Source organism: Anomaloglossus baeobatrachus, chromosome 11 (genome assembly GCF_048569485.1).
Source record: "Anomaloglossus baeobatrachus isolate aAnoBae1 chromosome 11, aAnoBae1.hap1, whole genome shotgun sequence".
Taxonomy (NCBI): Eukaryota; Metazoa; Chordata; class Amphibia; order Anura; family Aromobatidae; genus Anomaloglossus; species Anomaloglossus baeobatrachus.
The window spans coordinates 169,504,167-169,523,966 of NC_134363.1; the positions used below are offsets into that span (position 1 = coordinate 169,504,167).

The 19,800-nt window shown below is 52.4% G+C and overlaps 1 protein-coding gene across 3 annotated transcripts in view; it reads left to right on the forward strand.

Moving 5' to 3' along the window:
- The window catches only part of PI4K2B (phosphatidylinositol 4-kinase type 2 beta), a 37,562-nt gene extending 19,971 nt beyond the window's left edge, over window positions 1–17,591 (forward strand). For 2 of the 3 annotated variants that reach the window (XM_075328749.1, XM_075328751.1), the window contains exons 5-9: window positions 11,477–11,630; window positions 12,944–13,035; window positions 13,122–13,212; window positions 14,954–15,240; window positions 16,891–17,591. In XM_075328749.1, coding sequence (XP_075184864.1) covers window positions 11,477–11,630; window positions 12,944–13,035; window positions 13,122–13,212; window positions 14,954–15,240; window positions 16,891–17,064 — 798 coding nt within the window. In that variant the 3' untranslated portion in view covers window positions 17,065–17,591. The remainder of the gene's footprint in view (window positions 1–11,476; window positions 11,631–12,943; window positions 13,036–13,121; window positions 13,213–14,953; window positions 15,241–16,890) is intronic. The other variant, XM_075328750.1, reaches the window with a different exon arrangement.
- The last annotated feature ends 2,209 nt before the right edge of the window (window positions 17,592–19,800 follow it).

The window sequence follows — 19,800 nt, forward strand, 5'->3', positions numbered from 1 at the left end:
CGGTATTTTACCACGCTCGACCTGACCAAGGGGTACTGGCAGGTGCCACTGACGGAGTCCGCCAAGGAGAAAACCGCTTTTGTTACGCCGGAGGGTCTCTTCCACTATGTTGTCTTGCCTTTTGGGTTACATGGCGCTCCAGCCACGTTCCAGAGGTTGATGGACTTAGTGCTGGAACCCCACCAGGCGTATGCATCAGCGTACCTGGATGACATCATTATTTATAGCTCCGATTGGCAGACCCACTTGGAACAGGTACAAGCGGTGGTGGACGCGCTTCGAACAGCCGGACTGACAGCCAATCCCAAGAAATGTGCATTGGGACTCACGGAAGCCCGCTACTTGGGCTACGTGATAGGCCAAGGAGTGATTAAGCCCCAAATTAACAAGGTTGAGGCGATCCAGAAGTGGCCTAGACCCCTGACCACGAAGCAGGTTAGGGCCTTCCTGGGTATCGTGGGGTACTACAGGAGGTTTGTAAAGGATTTTGCGGGACTATCAGCCCCCTTGACGGACCTTCTCAAAGGCAAGAAGTCCGTCATGGTGCGCTGGACTCCGCAGGCCGAGGACTCCTTCCGGGCCCTGAAGGAGGTCCTGTGCGGACAGCCCGTTCTGGTCAACCCTGATTTCCGGAAGGAGTTCATTGTACAGACTGACGCCTCGGAGGTCGGCCTGGGGGCAGTACTGTCTCAGGTGGTTCAGGGGGAGGAACACCCCGTCACCTTCTTGAGTAGGAAGCTCACCCCTCCCGAGCGGAATTATAGCGTAGTGGAGAAGGAGTGCCTGGCGATCAAGTGGGCCTTGGAGTCCCTACGCTATTACCTGCTGGGACGGCAGTTTCGCTTGGTGACGGATCACTCTCCACTGGTCTGGATGAGGTCCGCCAAGGAACGGAATGCCCGGGTTACCCGGTGGTTCCTTTCTCTGCAGAACTTCCGGTTTACGGTTGAACACCGGGCCGGTAGGTTGCAGGGCAACGCCGATGCCTTGTCCCGCGGCCCGTGTTTGATGGCTGGAGTTCAACCCCGCACGCTTGAACTGAGGGGGGGGGTATGTGAGACTGTGACCGGGGTTATCTATGACGGCCGGTATGTCTCGCCCAGGTTGTGATCACTCCATGATAGAAAGTAAATCCACTATAGGGTTAATGCTGTTTCCCTACAGACTGAAGGAAGGGTTAAATAGAATCAGGAACAAGGGCAGGTGTGCCGGGTGTGAGGGAGTGAACAGAACTCCCTGAGTTTTCTGCTGGAGAGGCACATGTATTGTGTTATGGACTTTTGTTTGAAGATTAAAACCGTGTGCTGTGAACCTATATGCCTGGATCCCGTGTCTTCTGCTGCGCAGCCGACCGTGCTACCTCACACTATATATATATATATATATATATATAGATATGATATGATATGATATGATATGATATGATATGATATGATATGATATGATATGATATGATATGATATGATATGATATGATATGATATGATATGATATGATATGATATGATATGATATGATATGATATGATATGATATGATATATGTTTATTTATATGGTATATGATCTCACTGTTCGACAGCATTATTTGCTTTTGGCTGTATACCCTCACTGATTACTCTGCGGACGACATGCTGTTGTCTGCTCTTAAAGAGTAAGGGTGCCAAGGCACTGGCTTATTTTACAACCGGTACCTCTTGTGCGGCTATATTACAGGCACTGCACAGATGACAGCGACAGAGTTTGCATGATGGAATCAACAAATCTCTGAATAGCTTTCACATTCCAGGACTCTGTCTATGGACAGGGGGTCCGCTAAGATACTGGAAGCCTTGCAGTCCAGACCGATAACACAGGGCCAGGGAGCTGTGAGTTCATCGCTCCCGGGTCCCTCTGGGTCGGTACAACATCCTGGGGTAACACCCAGATCCCACGGTGAGAACTCCGTCACGGACCGCGGCCTATGATAGGCTAAGCGGGCCCGCTGGGAACCTTCCCCGAATTCATCAGGAGTGCGTGTTTTCGATCACTCTAACTCCAGAGGGGCCGTCCAGTAGCACAGAACTTGACGAACAAGCGCTTACTAAGCGCCTTATTGACACGCGTTACCCTTTTCCCCCCTGACGTGCTTAACGGTTGGGCTCAGTGTCACAGGGTGGATCCTCCAGTCTCTAGGCTGGCGGCTAGATCCGTAGTATTAGGGGCAAATACCGCTTATGATGAAATCCATCTATGAAGCCATAGTCGCATCTTTTGCTCCAGCCTTCGCAGCCGTGAGGGCACTCCAAGCTATCTCAGCTTCTCTGGCTGAGATTATTGCGGTTGCACATACCTCTGCCACGCAGGTTGTGTCCTTCACTTCTCAGGCGTAGGTTTATTCGTTCTACGCCATGAACGCCGTTCCTGGACTCTGCGAGCCGTACAGCGGTAGCATCCACCAATTCAGTGGCAGTCTGCAGGGCCATGTGGCTACGTGAATGGAAGGCAGGCTCTGCTTCCAAGAAGTTCTTAACCGGTTTGCCATTTTCTGGCGACCGTTTGTTTGGCGAGCAATTGGATGAAGTTACTAGACAGTCTCGTCCTTGCCCCAGTCCAAGACCGATGGGTGAGAGACATTCTGTCTCACGGTTACAGGATACAGCTCGGCTCTCGTCCTCAGACTCGTTTCTTCAGAACATCTCCGCCCCCCGAGTGAGCCGATGCACTTTTTCAGGCGGTGAACACTCTGAAGCCTCGATGTCACAAGGAGACTTCCTAGCATCAATTGACATCAAGGATGCTTATCTCCATGTGCCGATCGCACCCGAGTTTCAACGCTTTCTGCGTTTCGCCATCAGGGATGAACACCTTCAGTTCGTGGCACTGCCATTCGGCCTGGCGACAGCCCCACGGGTCTTCACCAAGGTCATGGCAGCAGTGGTGGCGGTCCTACAGGGCCACTCGGTGATCACTTACCTAGACGATCCTCTAGCCAAGACACCCTCCTGGGTGGCATGTCAACATAACCTGACCATTGCTCTGGAGACTCTCCAGGGGTTCGGGTGGATCATCAAAATTCCAAGGTCAAAACTGACACCGACCCAATCACTGACTTATCTCGGGATGGAGTTTTATACTCTCTCAGCGATAGTGAAGCTTCCGCTGCATAGTCAGCGTTCACTACAGACAGGGGTGCAATCTCTCCTTCGGGCCCAGTCACCCCTTGAGGCGCCTCATGCACTGTCCCAGGAAGATGGTGGCAGCAAGGGAGGCAGTTCCCTTGCGCAGTTTCGTCTGCGTCCGATTCTATCGGACACCGCAAATGGGACAGGAGGTCGACGTCCCTAGACAAGAACGTCTCTCTTTCCCTTGCAGCAAAACCTCTCTTCAGTGGTGTCTTCTTTCCACTTCCTGGGCGAAGGAAAAATCCTTCCGGCCCCCAGCCGGGGCTGGGGTCACGACGGACGCGAGTCTGTCAGGGTGGGGAGCGGTCTTCTTCCACCACTCGGCTCAGGGAACCTGGACTCCGACAGAGTCCTCCCCTCGGTTCAATGTTCTGGAGATAAGGGCAGTGGATCTAGCCCTAAAGGTGTTCCAGCGGTAGCTGGACGGCAGGCAGATCCGAATTCAGTCGGACAACGCCAAGGCAGTTGCGTACATCAACCACCAGGGCGGCACACGCAGTCATCAAGCCTTCCGAGCAGTTCGGCGGATTCGGCTGTGGGCGGAAGCCACAGCCTCCAGCATCTCCGCAGTTCACATCCCGGGCGTAGAAAACTGGGAAGCAGATTTTTCTCAGTCGCCAGGGCATGGACGCAGGGGAATGGTCTTCACCCGCACGTGTTTCTAGAGATCTGTTGCCGTTGGGGAACGCCGGACGTCGGTCTAATGGCGTCTCAGCACAACAACAAAGTCCCGGCATTCATGGCTCGGTCCAAGGATCACAGAGCTCTGGCGGCAGACGCGCTAGTTCACGACTGGTCGCAGTTTCGACTGCCTTATGTATTTCCTCCTCTGGCACTACTGCCCAGAGTGTTACGCAAGATCAGGTCAGACTGTCGCCGCGCCATCCTCGTTGCTCCAGACTGGCCGAGGTGATCGTGGTACCCGGATCTGTGGCACCTCACGGTGGGTCAACCGTGGACTCTCCCAGACCGACCAGACTTGCTGCCTTAAGGGCCATATTTCCTTCTGAATTCTACGGCTCTAATCCTCACTGTGTGGTGGCTCCTAGCGTCATCAGGGATATCTCCAGATGTCATTGCCACCATGAGACAGGCCAGGAAACCAACGTCCGCCAAGATCTATCACAGGACTTGGAGGATCTTCTTATCCTGGTGCTCTGATCAGGGTTTTACTCCCTGGCCGTTTGCCTTGCCCACTTTCTTTCGCAAAGGGTGGCCTTCCTAGTGGCAGTCACATCACTCAGAAGAGTATCTCAGCTGGCAGAGCTGTCATGCAAAGCCACCTTCCTGGTGTTTCACCAGGATAGGGTGGTTCTACGTCCGGTCCCGGACTTTCTCCCTAACGTATCCCCGTTTCGTCTTACCCTCTTTGGGTCCGCATCCAGTTCACCAATGTGAAAAGGATTTGCATTTATTAGATCTGGTGAGAGCACTCCGGCTCTACATTTCTCGCACGGCGCCCCTGCGCCGGTCTGATGCGCTCTTGTCCTTATTGCGGACCAGAGTAAGGGATTTCAGGTTTTCAAGTCAACCTTGGCTCGGTGAATCAAGGAACCGATTCTTGAAGCCTACCGTTCTTTTGGGCTTCCGATTCCTGCAGGGCTGAAGGCCCATTCTACCAGAGCCGTCGGTGTCCTGGGCATTGCGACACCAGGCTACGGCTCGGCAGGTGTGTCAGGCGGCTACCTGGTCGAGTCTGCACACTTTCACGAAACACTATCAGGTGAATGCCGATAATTCGGCAGATGCCAGCCTAGGTAGGCGAGTCCTTCAGGCGGCAGTTGCCCACCTGTAAGAGGGGGCCGTTTTTCGGCTCTTTTTATCGAGGTATTCTTTCTTCAGCGCTCTATTGGGAGACCCAGACGATTGGGGTATAGCTACTGCCCTCTGGAGGCCACACAAAGCACTACATTAAAAGTGCAAGGCCCCTCCCCCTCTGGCTATACCCCCCCCCGTGGTATCACGGGTTCTCCAGTTTTAGCTTTGTGTGCGAAGGAGGTCAGACATTCCATGCATAGCTCCACAGATTTTAGTCAGCAGTAGCTGCTGACTATTTCGGATGGAAGAAAAGAGGACACATATAGTGTCCCCAGCATGCTCCCTTCTCACCCCTGGATGGTGTTGTAAGGTTGAGGTACCTATTGCTGGTACAGGGCTGGAGCCTGACATGCTGTTTTCCTTCCACATCCCCTGGTAGGGCTCTGTGGAAGTGGGATCCTGCCGGCCTCTCAGCTCTGACGCCGGGCTCCATCCACAGACCCATTAGAACCTGATGGAGACGGAGCAGGAGTACGATCAGGGACAGGCCCTGCATCATACAGGTACTCTGTGTCCCCGGCAGGCACAGACACACTCCGGGCTGGCTGGGTGTTGTAGTGCGCCGGGGACCGCAACGTTGGAGCTAGTGTCCCTACAGATTACTGGGGGATTGTTTGTGTATGGGAACGCAGCGCCGACCCCCTCTGGACCGGGCGGCGCTGCTGTGACTTGTGGTGCGCCGGGGATCCGCCGTCCGCGCTTTTACGGCGGCGGCGGTTATAAATTGAGTCCCCGGCTTTTTGGGCCTAGGACGCCGGCAGCTCCGATTCGTTCCCGCCCCCACCCTGTCATTCAGGGTAGGGGAGAGACGCTGTTCGCTAGCAGCGACGAGGGCTGGAGCCTGATTTACATGCTCCAGCCCTCACACTAGGCACAGAGGGAAGCAGGCTTCCCGCTCTTAGCCAGGAACGCCCAGGGCCCGCCCCCCTTCTCTCTCAGGACGCCGGCAGCCATTACATGCAGTCTGGCTGGAGGAAGGATGCAAGGCTCTGGGAGACCTGGACTAGGGGCTATCTGGCGACCACACACCCGCTTTTTAAGCGGGCGGTAAGCGATTTTTCTGTGCTGGTCCCTCTAGTGCCTCACGGTGTATTGGTGTACTGTGTAGGATATAGTGATATTGTATTTCTTGCACTGTAAGGTCGCTTCTGGCTGCATCTCCCAGATCACTCTGTGGAAGCAACAACATGCCATCCTCAAAACGCAAGGCTGCCAAGGCTAGGGCTGTGTATACTGCGTGTGCTGCATGTGGGGCTAATCTACCAGCAGGCTCCGATGACCCCCATTGTGTGCAATGCTCCGACCCGGTGCTGCTTCGCCAGCCGGAGTCAGGAGGGAGAGTGACCCAGGCTGAGACGCCTGTAAGTCCTGCCCCGGTGACAGGGACAGACTTTGCAGTTTTTGCTGATAATATGTCTGTCTCTATGGCAAAAATACTTGAAACCTTGCAATCTATGCATGGGGCTCAGTCTTTGGGCACGGCGAGGCCTCTGTCCTCAGGTCCCCCTCACTTGGAATTAATCCAGACCACAGGGGGGTCCCCGGCTTCACAGGCCGAGGATTATGACTCAGATGATAGCCCCAGCCACCCTAAGCGAGCTCGCTGGGAAAGACCCTCGACGTCATCACACTGCTCAGGGTCTCAGCGCAATCAGTCTCCCTGTGATGTGTCTGATGAGAGTGATCAGGAATCCATTCCTGGAACCCCTCTCAACCTGGATACCCCTGATGGGGATGCCATGGTAAACGACCTTATCTCAGCCATCAATAGGCTGTTGGATATTTCTCCCCCAGCCCCTTCAGCAGAAGAGGCGGCTGCGGAGCAGGAGAAGTTTCGTTTCCTTTATCCCAAGCGTAAATTGAGTGCTTTGTTGGATCACGCTGACTTCAGAGAATCAATCCAGAAGCACGACGCTCACCCAGAAAGGCGTTTCTCTAAACTATCTAAAGATACGCGTTTCCCTTTCCCCCCTGAGGTGGTCAAGCGCTGGACACAGTGTACAAAGGTAGACCCCACGATTTCCAAACTCGCAGCTAGGTCCATAGTTGCAGTGGAGGATGGCGCTTCACTTAAAGATGCCAATGACAGACAGATGGACCTTTGGTTAAAATCTGTCTATGAAGCTTTCGGCGCGTCGTTTGCTCCGGCATTCGCAGCCGTATGGGCACTCCAGGCTATTTCAGCTGGCTTAGCAAAAGTGGATGCTATCATACATCCAGCAGTGCCGCAAGTGGCGCACCTTACCACGCAGATGTCGGCGTTTGCGTCTTACGCTATCAATGCGGTCCTAGAGTCTACCAGTCGCACCTCAATGGCGTCCGCCAATTCGGTAGTTTTGCGCAGAGCATTGTGGTTAAAGGACTGGAAAGCAGATGCTGGTTCCAAAAAATGTTTAACCAGTTTGCCTTTATCTAGAGATAGACTGTTTGGCGAGCCATTGGCTGATATCATTAAGCAGTCTAAGGGTAAAGACTCCTCTTTCCCACAACCCAGAACAACCAAACCTCAGCAGAAAAAGTGGCAGCAGAGGTTTCAGTCCTTTCGAGGTTCGGGCAAGACACCATTTACCTCGTACAAAGGGACTCAGAGGACGCAAAGAAACTCAGATTCGTGGCGGGCTCACACGCGCCCCAAGAAAGCAAATGGAGGTACCGCTTCCAAAGCGGCTACCTCATGACTTCCAGCCCCCTCCCTCCGCATCGCCGGTCGGGGGCAGGCTCTCCCGCTTTTCCGGCATTTGGATGTCACAGGTCAAAGACCGGTGGGTGACGGACATTTTGTCTCGCGGGTACAGAATCGAGTTCAATTCTCGTCCTCCAGCTCGGTTCTTCAGAACCTCCCCACATCCAGACCGAGCAGATGCTCTGCTGCAGGCGGTGGGCTCACTAAGAGCGGAAGGAGTGGTGATCCCAGTCCCTCCTCAGGAACAAGGGCAAGGGTTTTACTCCAATCTCTTTGTGGTTCCAAAAAAGGACGGCTCGTTCCGTCCTGTTCTGGACCTAAAACGGCTCAACAAACATGTGCACGCCAGGAAGTTCCGGATGGAAACCCTGCGTTCTGTCATTGCCTCAATGTCCAGAGGAGACTTCCTTGCCTCAATAGACATCAAAGATGCTTATCTCCACGTGCCAATTGCTACAGAACATCAACGTTTTCTACGTTTTGTGATAGGAGACGACCATTTTCAGTTCGTAGCTCTGCCATTTGGTCTGGCAACAGCCCCACGGGTCTTCACCAAGGTCATGGCGGCGGTGGTAGCAGTCTTGCACTCTCAGGGACACTCGGTGATCCCTTACCTGGACGATTTATTGGTCAAAGCTCCCTCTCAAGAGGCATGTCAGCACAGCCTGAATGCTACGCTGGAGACCCTACAGTCTTTCGGATGGATCATCAACTTTCCAAAGTCGATCCTATCACCGACTCAATCACTAACGTATCTTGGCATGGAGTTTCATACTCTAGCAGCGATAGTGAAGCTTCCGCTGAACAAGCAGCGGTCACTACAGACAGGGGTGCAATCTCTTCTACAGGGCCAGTTGCATCCCTTGCGGCGCCTCATGCATTTCCTAGGGAAGATGGTGGCAGCCATGGAAGCAGTTCCCTTTGCGCAGTTTCATCTGCGCCCACTTCAATGGGACATTCTCCGCCAATGGGACGGGAAGTCAACGTCCCTGGACAGGAAAGTCTCGCTTTCCCAGACGGCCAAGGACTCCCTACAATGGTGGCTCCTTCCCACCTCATTGTCTCAGGGAAGATCCTTCCTGCCCCCATCCTGGGCAGTAGTCACGACAGATGCGAGTCTGTCAGGGTGGGGAGCAGTATTTCTCCACCACAGGGCTCAGGGGACGTGGACTCCGCAGGAGTCCACCCTTCAGATCAATGTTCTGGAGATCAGAGCAGTGTATCTTGCTCTACTGGCCTTCCAACAGTGGCTAGAAGGAAAGCAGATCCGAATCCAATCGGACAACTCCACAGCGGTGGCATACATCAACCACCAAGGAGGGACGCGCAGTCGGCAAGCCTTCCAAGAAGTCCGGCGCATTCTATTGTGGGTGGAGGACAGAGCATCCACCATATCCGCGGTTCACATCCCAGGCGTAGAAAACTGGGAAGCAGACTTTCTCAGTCGCCAGGGCATGGACGCAGGGGAATGGTCCCTTCAACCGGACGTGTTTCAGGAAATCTGTCGCCGCTGGGGAGTGCCGGACGTCGACCTAATGGCATCCCGGCACAACAACAAGGTCCCGGCATTCATGGAGAGGTCGCGCGATCAAAGAGCTCTGGCGGCAGACGCCTTGGTTCAAGATTGGTCGCAGTTTCAGCTCCCATACGTGTTTCCGCCTCTGGCGCTCTTGCCCAGAGTGCTACGCAAGATCAGAGCCGAGTGCAGCCGCATCATACTCGTCGCTCCAGACTGGCCGAGGAGGTCGTGGTATCCGGATCTGTGGCATCTCACGATCGGTCGACCGTGGTCACTGCCAGACCGACCAGACTTACTGTCCCAAGGGCCGTTTTTCCATCAGAATTCTGCGGCCCTGAACCTGACTGTGTGGCCATTGAGTCCTGGATCCTAGCATCTGCAGGATTATCTCAAGGAGTCGTTGCCACAATGAGACAAGCTAGAAAGTCGAATTCGGCTAAGATCTACCACAGAACGTGGAAGATTTTCTTATCATGGTGCTCTGCTCAGGGAGTGTCTCCCTGGCCATTTGCATTGCCCAAGTTTCTTTCCTTCCTGCAATCGGGGTTAGAAAAGGGCTTGTCGCTCAGCTCCCTTAAAGGGCAAGTTTCGGCACTATCCGTGTTTTTTCAGAAGCGTCTAGCACGTCTTTCTAAGGTGCGCACGTTCCTGCAGGGGGTCTGTCATATTGTGCCCCCGTACAAGCGGCCGTTAGATCCATGGGATCTGAACAGGGTACTAGTTGCTCTCCAGAAGCCGCCCTTCGAGCCTCTGAAGGAAGTTTCCTTTTCTCGGCTGTCACAGAAAGTGGCGTTTCTTGTTGCGATCACATCGCTTCGGCGAGTGTCTGAGCTGGCAGCTCTGTCATCCAAGGCTCCCTTCCTGGTGTTCCACCAGGACAAGGTAGTGCTGCGCCCTATTCCGGAGTTTCTCCCTAAGGTCGTATCCTCTTTTCATCTTAATCAGGATATATCCTTGCCTTCGTTTTGTCCTCATCCGGTTCATCGGTATGAGAAGGATTTACATTTGTTAGATCTGGTGAGCGCACTCAGAATCTACATTTCCCGCACGGCGCCCCTGCGCCGTTCGGATGCACTCTTTGTCCTTGTCGCTGGTAAGCGCAAAGGGTCGCAGGCTTCTAAGGCCACCCTGGCTCGATGGATCAAAGAACCAATTCTTGAAGCCTACCGTTCTGCGGGGCTTCCGGTTCCATCAGGGCTGAAGGCCCATTCTACCAGAGCCGTGGGTGCGTCCTGGGCATTGCGACACCAGGCTACGGCTCAACAGGTGTGCCAGGCAGCTACCTGGTCGAGTCTGCACACTTTCACCAAACATTATCAGGTGCATACCTATGCTTCGGCGGACGCCAGCCTAGGTAGAAGAGTCCTGCAGGCGGCAGTTGCCTCCCCGTAGGGGAGGGCTGTCTTTGCAGCTCTAACATGAGGTATTTCTTTACCCACCCAGGGACAGCTTTTGGACGTCCCAATCGTCTGGGTCTCCCAATAGAGCGCTGAAGAAGAAGGGAATTTTGTTACTTACCGTAAATTCCTTTTCTTCTAGCTCTTATTGGGAGACCCAGCACCCGCCCTGTTGTCCTTCGGGATGTTTTTTTGTTGTTTGCGGGTACACATGTTGTTCATGTTGAACGGTTTTTCAGTTCTCCGATGTTATTCGGAGTTAATTTGTTTAAACCAGTTATTGGCTTCCTCCTTCTTGCTTTGGCACTAAAACTGGAGAACCCGTGATACCACGGGGGGGGTATAGCCAGAGGGGGAGGGGCCTTGCACTTTTAATGTAGTGCTTTGTGTGGCCTCCAGAGGGCAGTAGCTATACCCCAATCGTCTGGGTCTCCCAATAAGAGCTAGAAGAAAAGGAATTTACGGTAAGTAACAAAATTCCCTTCTTTACCCACCCAGGGACTGCTTTTGGACGTCCCAATTGTCTGGGTCTCCCAATTAGGAGCGACAAAGAAGAAGGGAATTTTGTTTACTTACCGTAAATTCCTTTTCTTCTAGCTCCAATTGGGAGACCCAGACTCCAATTGGGAGACGTTAAAAGACTTCCATCGTTTGTACATCTGTTCACTCATTCTTGGTAACCCCTTTCATGACTATACAGCTTTGAATTATATTATAGGTCTGTGCAATTGCTACATAGACACAGATAATTATGCTACTACATCTATATTTTGATTTATTTACATACACAGATATTCTTATGTTTAAACAAACAAACCACAGCTCAGGCGACCTCCACAAAGTCACATAACTTGAGACATCCCCTTTTAAATATACACTTTTTTCGGGGTTTTTTTGCAGATCGGTTCCTTTCAGCTTTTTGTGGACGGGTATAAGGAAGCAGACTACTGGCTGAGAAGGTTCGAAACTGAACCTTTACCCGAGAACATCAGAAAGCAGCTGCAGTCTCAGTTTGAGAGGCTAGTCATCTTAGACTATGTGATAAGAAATACCGGTAAGTGGGTGAGCGTCCGCCTGATAATTGGGGCTCATATATGGCCGGCAAAACTGTAACTTAACATGGACAAAACAGAGTTCATTGTTTTTCCTCCTCCTCACTCATCTCCTCCAACAAGCCTTTCCATCAAACTTGATGGTTGCTCACTCACCCCAGTCTCACAAGCTCGTTGCCTTGGAGTGACCCTCGACTCTGCTCTATCCTTCAAGCCACACATCCAAGCCCTCTTCACCTCATGCCGATTACAACTCAAAAATATCTCCCGGATCCGTGCTTTTCTTAACCAAGAATCTGCAAAAACATTAGTGCATGCCCTCATCATCTCCCGCCTCGACTACTGCAACCTCCTGCTCTCTGGCCTCCCTTCCAACACTCTTGCACCCCTCCAATCTATCCTAAACTCTGCAGCCCGCTTAATCCACCTCTCCCCTCGCTACTCCCCAGCCTCGCCACTCTGCCAATCCCTTCACTGGCTTCCCATCGCCCAACGACTCCAGTTCAAAACATTAACCATGACATACAAAGCCATGCACAACCTGTCTCCTCCCTACATCTGTGACCTAGTCTCCCGGTACCTACCTGCACGCAACCTCAGATCCTCACAAGATCTCCTTCTCTGCTCCTCTCTTATCTCCTCTTCCCACAATCGTGTACAAGATTTCTCCCGTGCATCCCCCATACTCTGGAACGCTCTACCTCAGCACATCAGACTCTCCCCTACCGTGGAAAGCTTCAAGAGGAACCTCAAGACCCACCTCTTCCAACAAGCCTACAACCTACAATAGCCCTCAGCCCAGTAGACCACTGCGCAACCAGCTCTGTCCTCGCCTATTGTACCATCACCCATTCCCTGTAGACTGTGAGCCCTCGCGGGCAGGGTCCTCTCTCCTCCTATACCAGTCTGTCTTGTACTGTTAATGATTGTTGTACGTATACCCTCTTTCACTTGTAAAGCGCCATGGAATAAATGGCGCTATAATAATAAATAATAATAATAATAATAATATGGGGATAGGATAATTGCTAATGCAACGGTTTTCTGTTCCTGTACAAAGTCCTATTGTCGGTAGCTCATCCCTGGTTCTCTTGGGGCGATCTGCTGTCGACGAGTAAGCATTTTGTCCGCTCACTGTCTGGCGTCATGTTTACATGATCCTAAACACTTTCAACAATCATCGTCCAATGTAAATGGACCTTTTTTTTTATTTTCGGCATCTCCAGCCGGCGCTCGGGAAGCGACTATCTGTCGTGTGTGTGTTTGTTTCTAAAGTTTATCGTGCTGATGACCTGTCACTTGCTTTATCTTGCAGACCGAGGCAATGACAACTGGTTAATTCGATATGAAAGCCAAGAGGATTTAATCGAAGGTTCTGAGAAGGCCAGCGATGACTCCTCACCGAAGGTAAGATGCCGTTTATGCAGCACGTGGCCTTCCTGCTCTATATCCGACCAGCCAGATGCTCATTGCTGTTTTTGGTTTGGTTTCAGGAGTGGACCGAAAAGGAGCCGATTATTAAAATTGCTGCGATTGACAATGGTCTGGCATTTCCATTTAAACATCCCGATGAATGGAGAGCGTGTAAGGAGCTTTTTTTTTTTTTTTTTCTAACCTGGTGATGTGATATTACCGAATTTTTCAGACCATAAGATTCCCTTTTTTTCCTCCAAATGTTGGGGGAAAGTGGGGGGTGCATCTTATGGTCTGACTGTGACTGCGGGGAATGAGGGTGCTGTGGTGGCGCGGGTCATCGGGGGCATGAGCAGGCTGTAGCAGCCTGCCGTGACCACGTGAGCCCGCTCATTACATATGCACGCCCATCCTCCAGCCCATCTCTCAGCTCTGAACCCGGCGCTGACAGGTGGGCGGGGTGATGGGCATGGATAACCAGTCGGCCCACATGATTACCCCTGGTAACTGCAGCCTGGAGTGATCATGTGCGGCTATATTCACTGCCCCCCCCCCACCCCCCCGCACATCATCATCAGCGCGGGGTGCAGTGAATCAGTGCACATTACTCACCGTTCCCCTGCTGCATCGCGATCTCTCTGTGCCGGTCAGCTGACTTGCTGGAGACTAGCATCGCGCACAGCGATGACGTCATCGCTGTGCGCACGTGTCCACACGCAGCCGCCGGGACAGATAGGAGGAGATCGCGATGCTGCAGGGGGACGGCTCCACTCAGCGGCGCTGCCGTTGACATAGACGGTAAGAGGAGCGGTGCTGCAGGAAGTGAGGTAAGGGGAGTATGAACGTTTATTTATTTATTTTTTTTTTTATGTGCCACAGGATGTGGCCATACACCATGATGAGGGCATATAGCAGGATAGGAGTATATTATGAGCAGGATGAGGGTATATGAGCAGCATGGGGGAGTATATGAGCAGGATGAGGGTATATGAGCAGCATGGGGAGTATATAGCAGGATTAGGGTATATTATGAGCAGGCTGGGGGAGTATATGAGCAGGACATTACCCCATAAGTGTCAGCAGCAGATCCTTGCCCCATAAGTGTGTCATGACCACATTTTTTGCTTAAATTTTTTTCCCCTATTTTCCTCCTCTAAAACCAGGGTGCGTCTTATAGTCCGAAAAATACGGTATATACAATCAGCAGCATAGTATATATCGGCACTTTCTTACATCCATTCCTGTATAATGAATGTTTTATCAATCATATCTAAACAGTGGTGGAATATAAGTCAATAACTAAGGCTGGTGATGGAGCGGGGTCACAGGAGGTAGGGGCGGTGGTGGAGCAGGGTGATGCTGCAGGTCTCCCAGTTGCTTACTGCAGGTGCCGCGAGGCGGGGACCATCCAGAAACTGTCGGCAGTGCGGGCTTCAAAGAAATGGCACCTGGATTTGGCACGTGCGCAGATTGAGCTATCTGCTCAATGATAAGACAAGGTCTCATCTGCGCACGCTCTATTTCTTTATCGCTTCATTGGGGGACACAGAAGAGCATGGATTGTATGCTGCTGCCACTAGGAGGCGACACTATTTTTCTTCCATCTACTGCTGGGAGATCAATAGGTCGTAGGCGGCGCATGCACAAATGAGATCTTGAGCTCCATCTGCGCATGCGCCAACTCCGGTGCCATTATTTGAAGCCTGCACCACTGATATTTTCAGGCTGGGCCCTGCCTCACTGCCGCAGCGAGCACCTGCAGCATTGTCCCTGCCTCCTGTGACCCTTCACCACCACCTCCCGGGAAGCTACTTTCCTGCTGTTATCCTACAGTGCCTTTTCTACCATGGTCTATATATATTGATGATGCTCCAGAATAAAATACATAGTGCATTGCTTGTTCCCTTTTCAGACCCATTCCTCTGGGCTTGGCTTCCTCAGGCAAAGGTTCCCTTCAGTCAGGAAACGAGAGACCTGATCCTTCCCCGCATCTCCGATATGAACTTTGTACAGGACCTTTGTGAAGATCTGTACGAGCTGTTCAAGGTAAGGGAAAGTTTTATTTCTGTGCTGGATAAGGGCAATCTACCTGGTCTGGTGACTGTGAGTAACCCTGCTATCCCGTGTTTATATCCGCAGACTGATAAGGGGTTTGACAAGGCCACATTTGAGAAGCAGATGTCGGTAATGAGAGGACAGGTAAGTCGTCTTGATGGACACTTTAAGGCCCGGTGCCCACGCTGCGGATTTTGACGCAGATTTTCAGAAATCTGCATGTCCATTGTGAAGCCAGCAAAGTCTGAGAATTCAGAAGTGCTGTGCCCACGTTGAGTATTTTTCCCTTGTATATTTGGTGCAAATTTTTTTTTTTTTTTTTTCTTCTGCATAAAATACGCAAGGGAGAAAATGAGCAACGTGGGCACAGCACTTCTGAATTCTCAGACTTTGCTGGCTTCACAATGGACATGCAGATTTCTGAAAGTACGCATCAAAACTACACAGCGTGGGCACTGGGCCTTAGCCACACAGTTGTGGATGTAAATGGATTGTCTGTTTTGATATTTGTGATCTGCCCATAGGTAATCAATATCGAATCGGTGGGGGATCAGCCAGTCCCATCAGCGGTGATTAGCTCTAATGGTGGCCGGATGTACCATATTTTTCGGATTCTAAGTCGCACTTTTCCTCCCAAAAATTTGGGAGGAAAATGAGGGGTGCGTCTTAAAATCCGAATGTAGCTTACCGGGTGCTGCCGGCGCCTGTCAGTACTGCGCTGTTGTGTGTATCGGCTCCACGCTCCTTTGTTCTGCTCGGCTCCACGCTCTTTTTTTTGTTCTGCTCGGCTCCACGCTCTTTTGTTCTGCTCGGCGTGCGGCTCCTTTGTTCTGCTCGGCGCGCGGCTCCTTTGTTCTGCTCGGCGCGCGGCTCCTTTGTTCTGCTCGGCGCGCGGCTCCTTTGTTCTGCTCGGCGCGCGGCTCCTTTGTTCTGCTCGGCGCGCGGCTCCTTTGTTCTGCTCGGCGCGCGGCTCCTTTGTTCTGCTCGGCGCGCGGCTCCTTTGTTCTGCTCGGCGCGCGGCTCCTTTGTTCTGCTCGGCGCGCGGCTCCTTTGTTCTGCTCGGCGCGCGGCTCCTTTGTTCTGCTCGGCGCGCGGCTCCTTTGTTCTGCTCGGCGCGCGGCTCCTTTGTTCTGGCTGTGCGGCGGGCGGTCATTCTGAAGATGTTGGCGGTCAGAGATTCAAATAATGGCGCCTAGAGTCAGTGTCTGCAAAGATGGAGCTCTCAGCTCAAGCTGTCCTCTGCGCATGCGCCGACTGACCGCCGTTGTTTGAAGCCCTCACCGTAGACTTCCGACTTCTTCAGAATGGCCGGTGACTCCCTGCCCCCCCCCCCCCGCACAGAGCAGAGCGGCTCTTCACCGGCCCCCTACAGAGCAGAGACCGCAGTGAGTATCTGGCTGCTGCCCCCTCTCCCTGGTAAGACACCACCAGATTATAAAACGGACCTATTTTCATTTTTTTTTTTTTTCAACTTTGGGGTGCGTCCTATAATCTGGTGCGTCTTAAAAAAACGAAAAATACTGTAAATGGTGATAGACCAGCTCCATACACTATATAAGGCAGCTCGGCTGCTATTGAAGTGAATGGGAGCTGAGCTGCAGTTCTCGAGTTTACATCCGGCCGCCCTGGGAACTAGATCCAGCTGGTCAGTGGGGACCCAACCTCTCCTACATGACATAGGCATGTTTTGAGTCCACATTCTCACCTTTTTGTAAAGCCAAATAGCACAATGCATCCATATTGAAGATTTAGAGATTTTACGGTGAGTACACAAAAATCCTTCTTTCCCTTCAGATCCTGAATCTGACTCAAGCGTTAAAGGACGAGAAGTCGCCCATTCAGCTGGTCCAGATGCCCAAAGTGGTGGTGGAGCGAAGCCGTAGCGGGAGCCAGGGCCGGATCGTGCACCTGAGTAACGCCTTCACACAGACTTTCCACTGCAGGAAGCCGTTCTTCTCCTCCTGGTAGCCGGAGGGGACCCCGTGTCTTAAATCTATAAAGCTGCTGTTTTGCACAAACACTGCAAATGGTGAAAACTGCTGTCAGTCCTGTAACGCTGCCAAACCGCCGGCCTCACGAAGGGAAGTGACCTCTGAATGTATACAGTTTACAGCTCTGTCATGGTACGGGATGGCTTTGTCAGGGACTCTGCTAGGACCGCATTCACATGTACTGTATTTTTATAGAGTTTTTTTTTTTTTTTTCTTTCTTATATGAAGTACTGCATTTAAGCCAATCCGCCGGCCTCCCCCGGGGTTTCTATATGCTGGAATGACTCCGCCGCCATTTCCAAACTGCTGTATTGGGTCGTGGTATAATTTATAACAGTAATTTGTATAAATGAAATATTATGTAGGCCCTTCGTTGAAAACAAAACACACGGATGTCTGGGATTTCACTATGCGATGCACTTTTTCTCTTTTCTCTCGTATTTTTCTAAAGATCCCTGTATACTTCAAGGTCGTGAAAATAAAACATTTCTTGAATCAATAGAAGTGGGGAAATTTTAAGCCTTGGGATTGTAATCCTGTACATTTCAGAACACTATAGGTCATATTTCTTCGGCGCTCCATTGGGAGACCCAGACGATTGGGTGTATAGCTACTGCCTCCGGAGGCCACACAAAGCATTACACTAAAAAGTGTAAGGCCCCTCCCCTTCTGGCTATACACCCCCCGTGGGATCACGGGCTGCTCAGTTTTCAAGCTTTGTGCGAAGGAGGTCAGACATCCACGCATAGCTCCACTGTTTAGTCAGCAGTAGCTGCTGACTATATCGGATGGAAGAAAAGAGGGCCCATGCTAAAGGGCCCCCAGCATGCTCCCTTCTCACCCCGCTTTTGTTGGCGGTGTTTGTTAAGGTTGAGGTACCCATTGCGGGTACGGAGGCTGGAGCCCACATGCTGTTTTCCTTCCCCATCCCCCTGTGGGCTCTGGTGAAGTGGGATCTTACCGGCCTCCAGACTCTGAGGCCGGGCTCCATCATCAGACCCGGAGATCCTGCTGGATACGGAGCTGGGTACCGTCAGGGACAAGGCCCTGCAACATTCAGGTACTCTGTGTCCCCGTACAGACAGGCACAGACACACTCCAGCGTTGCTGGGTGTTCTAGTGCGCCGGGGACAGTAGCGCTGCGCGCTTGGGTTATACTCACTGCAGCTTAGCTGAGTGAGTTTATGTGTGGGGAACTACCGCGCCGGCCCCCATGGAGACTGCGGCGCGGCTGAGACTTGTGGTGCGCCGGGGACTTCGCGCCGACCGTGCTTTTACGACGGCAGCGCTGATAAATCTAGTCCCCGGCTTCTGCGGCCTAGTTACGTTTCGTTCCCGCCCCCAGCCCTGTCAGTCAGGGAAGGGGAGAGACGCTGTACAATAGTCAGCGCCGAGGGCTGGAGTCTTATTTACATACTCCAGCCCTCTCACTGGGCACAGTGGGACGCCAGTTTCCCGCTCTTTGTCTGCAGCACGCCCACGGCCCGCCCCTCTTCACAGGACGCCGGCAGCCATTCCTGCACGCAGTCTGAGCTGGAGAACGGACATAGCCCTGGGAGACCCAGACAGGGGATTCTGGCGACCACACACCCGCTGTTAAGCGGGCGGTAAGCAGCACCTAGGTGCTGACCCCACTAGTGCCACAGTGTTGTTTTGTGTACTTTTGTTTGTACCTATATATATTGCACTGTACGGTCGCTTCTTGGCTTATACCCCTATATTGCTCTGAGGAGACAACAGCATGTCATCCGCAAAAAGCAAGGGTGCCAAGGCACGGGCTTCATATGCTGCCTGTACCGCATGTGGGGCTGATCTACCGGCAGGTTCCACTGACCCCCATTGTGTGCAATGTTCGGTCCCTGTGCCACTTCGTCAGCCGGAGTCTATGCTAGTAGTGGCCCAGGCAGAGACGCCTGTGAACCCTGCCCCGGTGACGGGGACAGAGTTTGCAGTTTTTGCTGATAAGATGTCTGTGACTATGACAAAAATTCTAGAAACCTTGCAGTCCAGGCCGGTCACTCAGACCATGGGCACTGCTGATTCAATGTTCCCCGGTCCCCCTCAGTTGGAACTAATCCGTGCTCCAAGGGGGTCCCAGGCATCACAGGCTGAAGGCTCTGACTCGGACGACAGTCCCAGGCAGTCTAAGCGAGCTCGCTGGGAGAGACCCTCGGCGTCATCACGCTGGTCAGGGTCTCAGCGAGAGGATTCTCTGTATGATGAGACAGAACTAGGTGATCAGGAGTCTAATCCTGAGACTGCTCTCAACCTGGATACCCCTGATGGTGACGCCATGGTGAATGATCTTATAGCGGCCATCAATAGACTGCTGGATATTTCTCCTCCAGCGGAGGAGGCAGCAGCACAGCAGGAGAAATTCCATTTTAGGTATCCCAAACGTAAATTGAGCTCTTTTCTGGACCACGCGGACTTCAGAGAAGCAGTCCAGAAACACCATGCTTATCCAGATAAGCGTTTCTCCAAACGTCTTAAGGATACACGTTATCCCTTTCCCCCTGACGTGGTCAAACGCTGGACCCAGTGTCCAAAGGTGGACCCCCCAATCTCCAGGCTTGCGGCTAGATCCATAGTTGCAGTGGAAGATGGGGCTTCACTTAAAGATGCCAATGACAGACAGATGGACCTTTGGTTGAAATCTGTCTATGAAGCTATCGGCGCGTCGTTTGCTCCAGCATTCGCAGCCGTGTGGGCA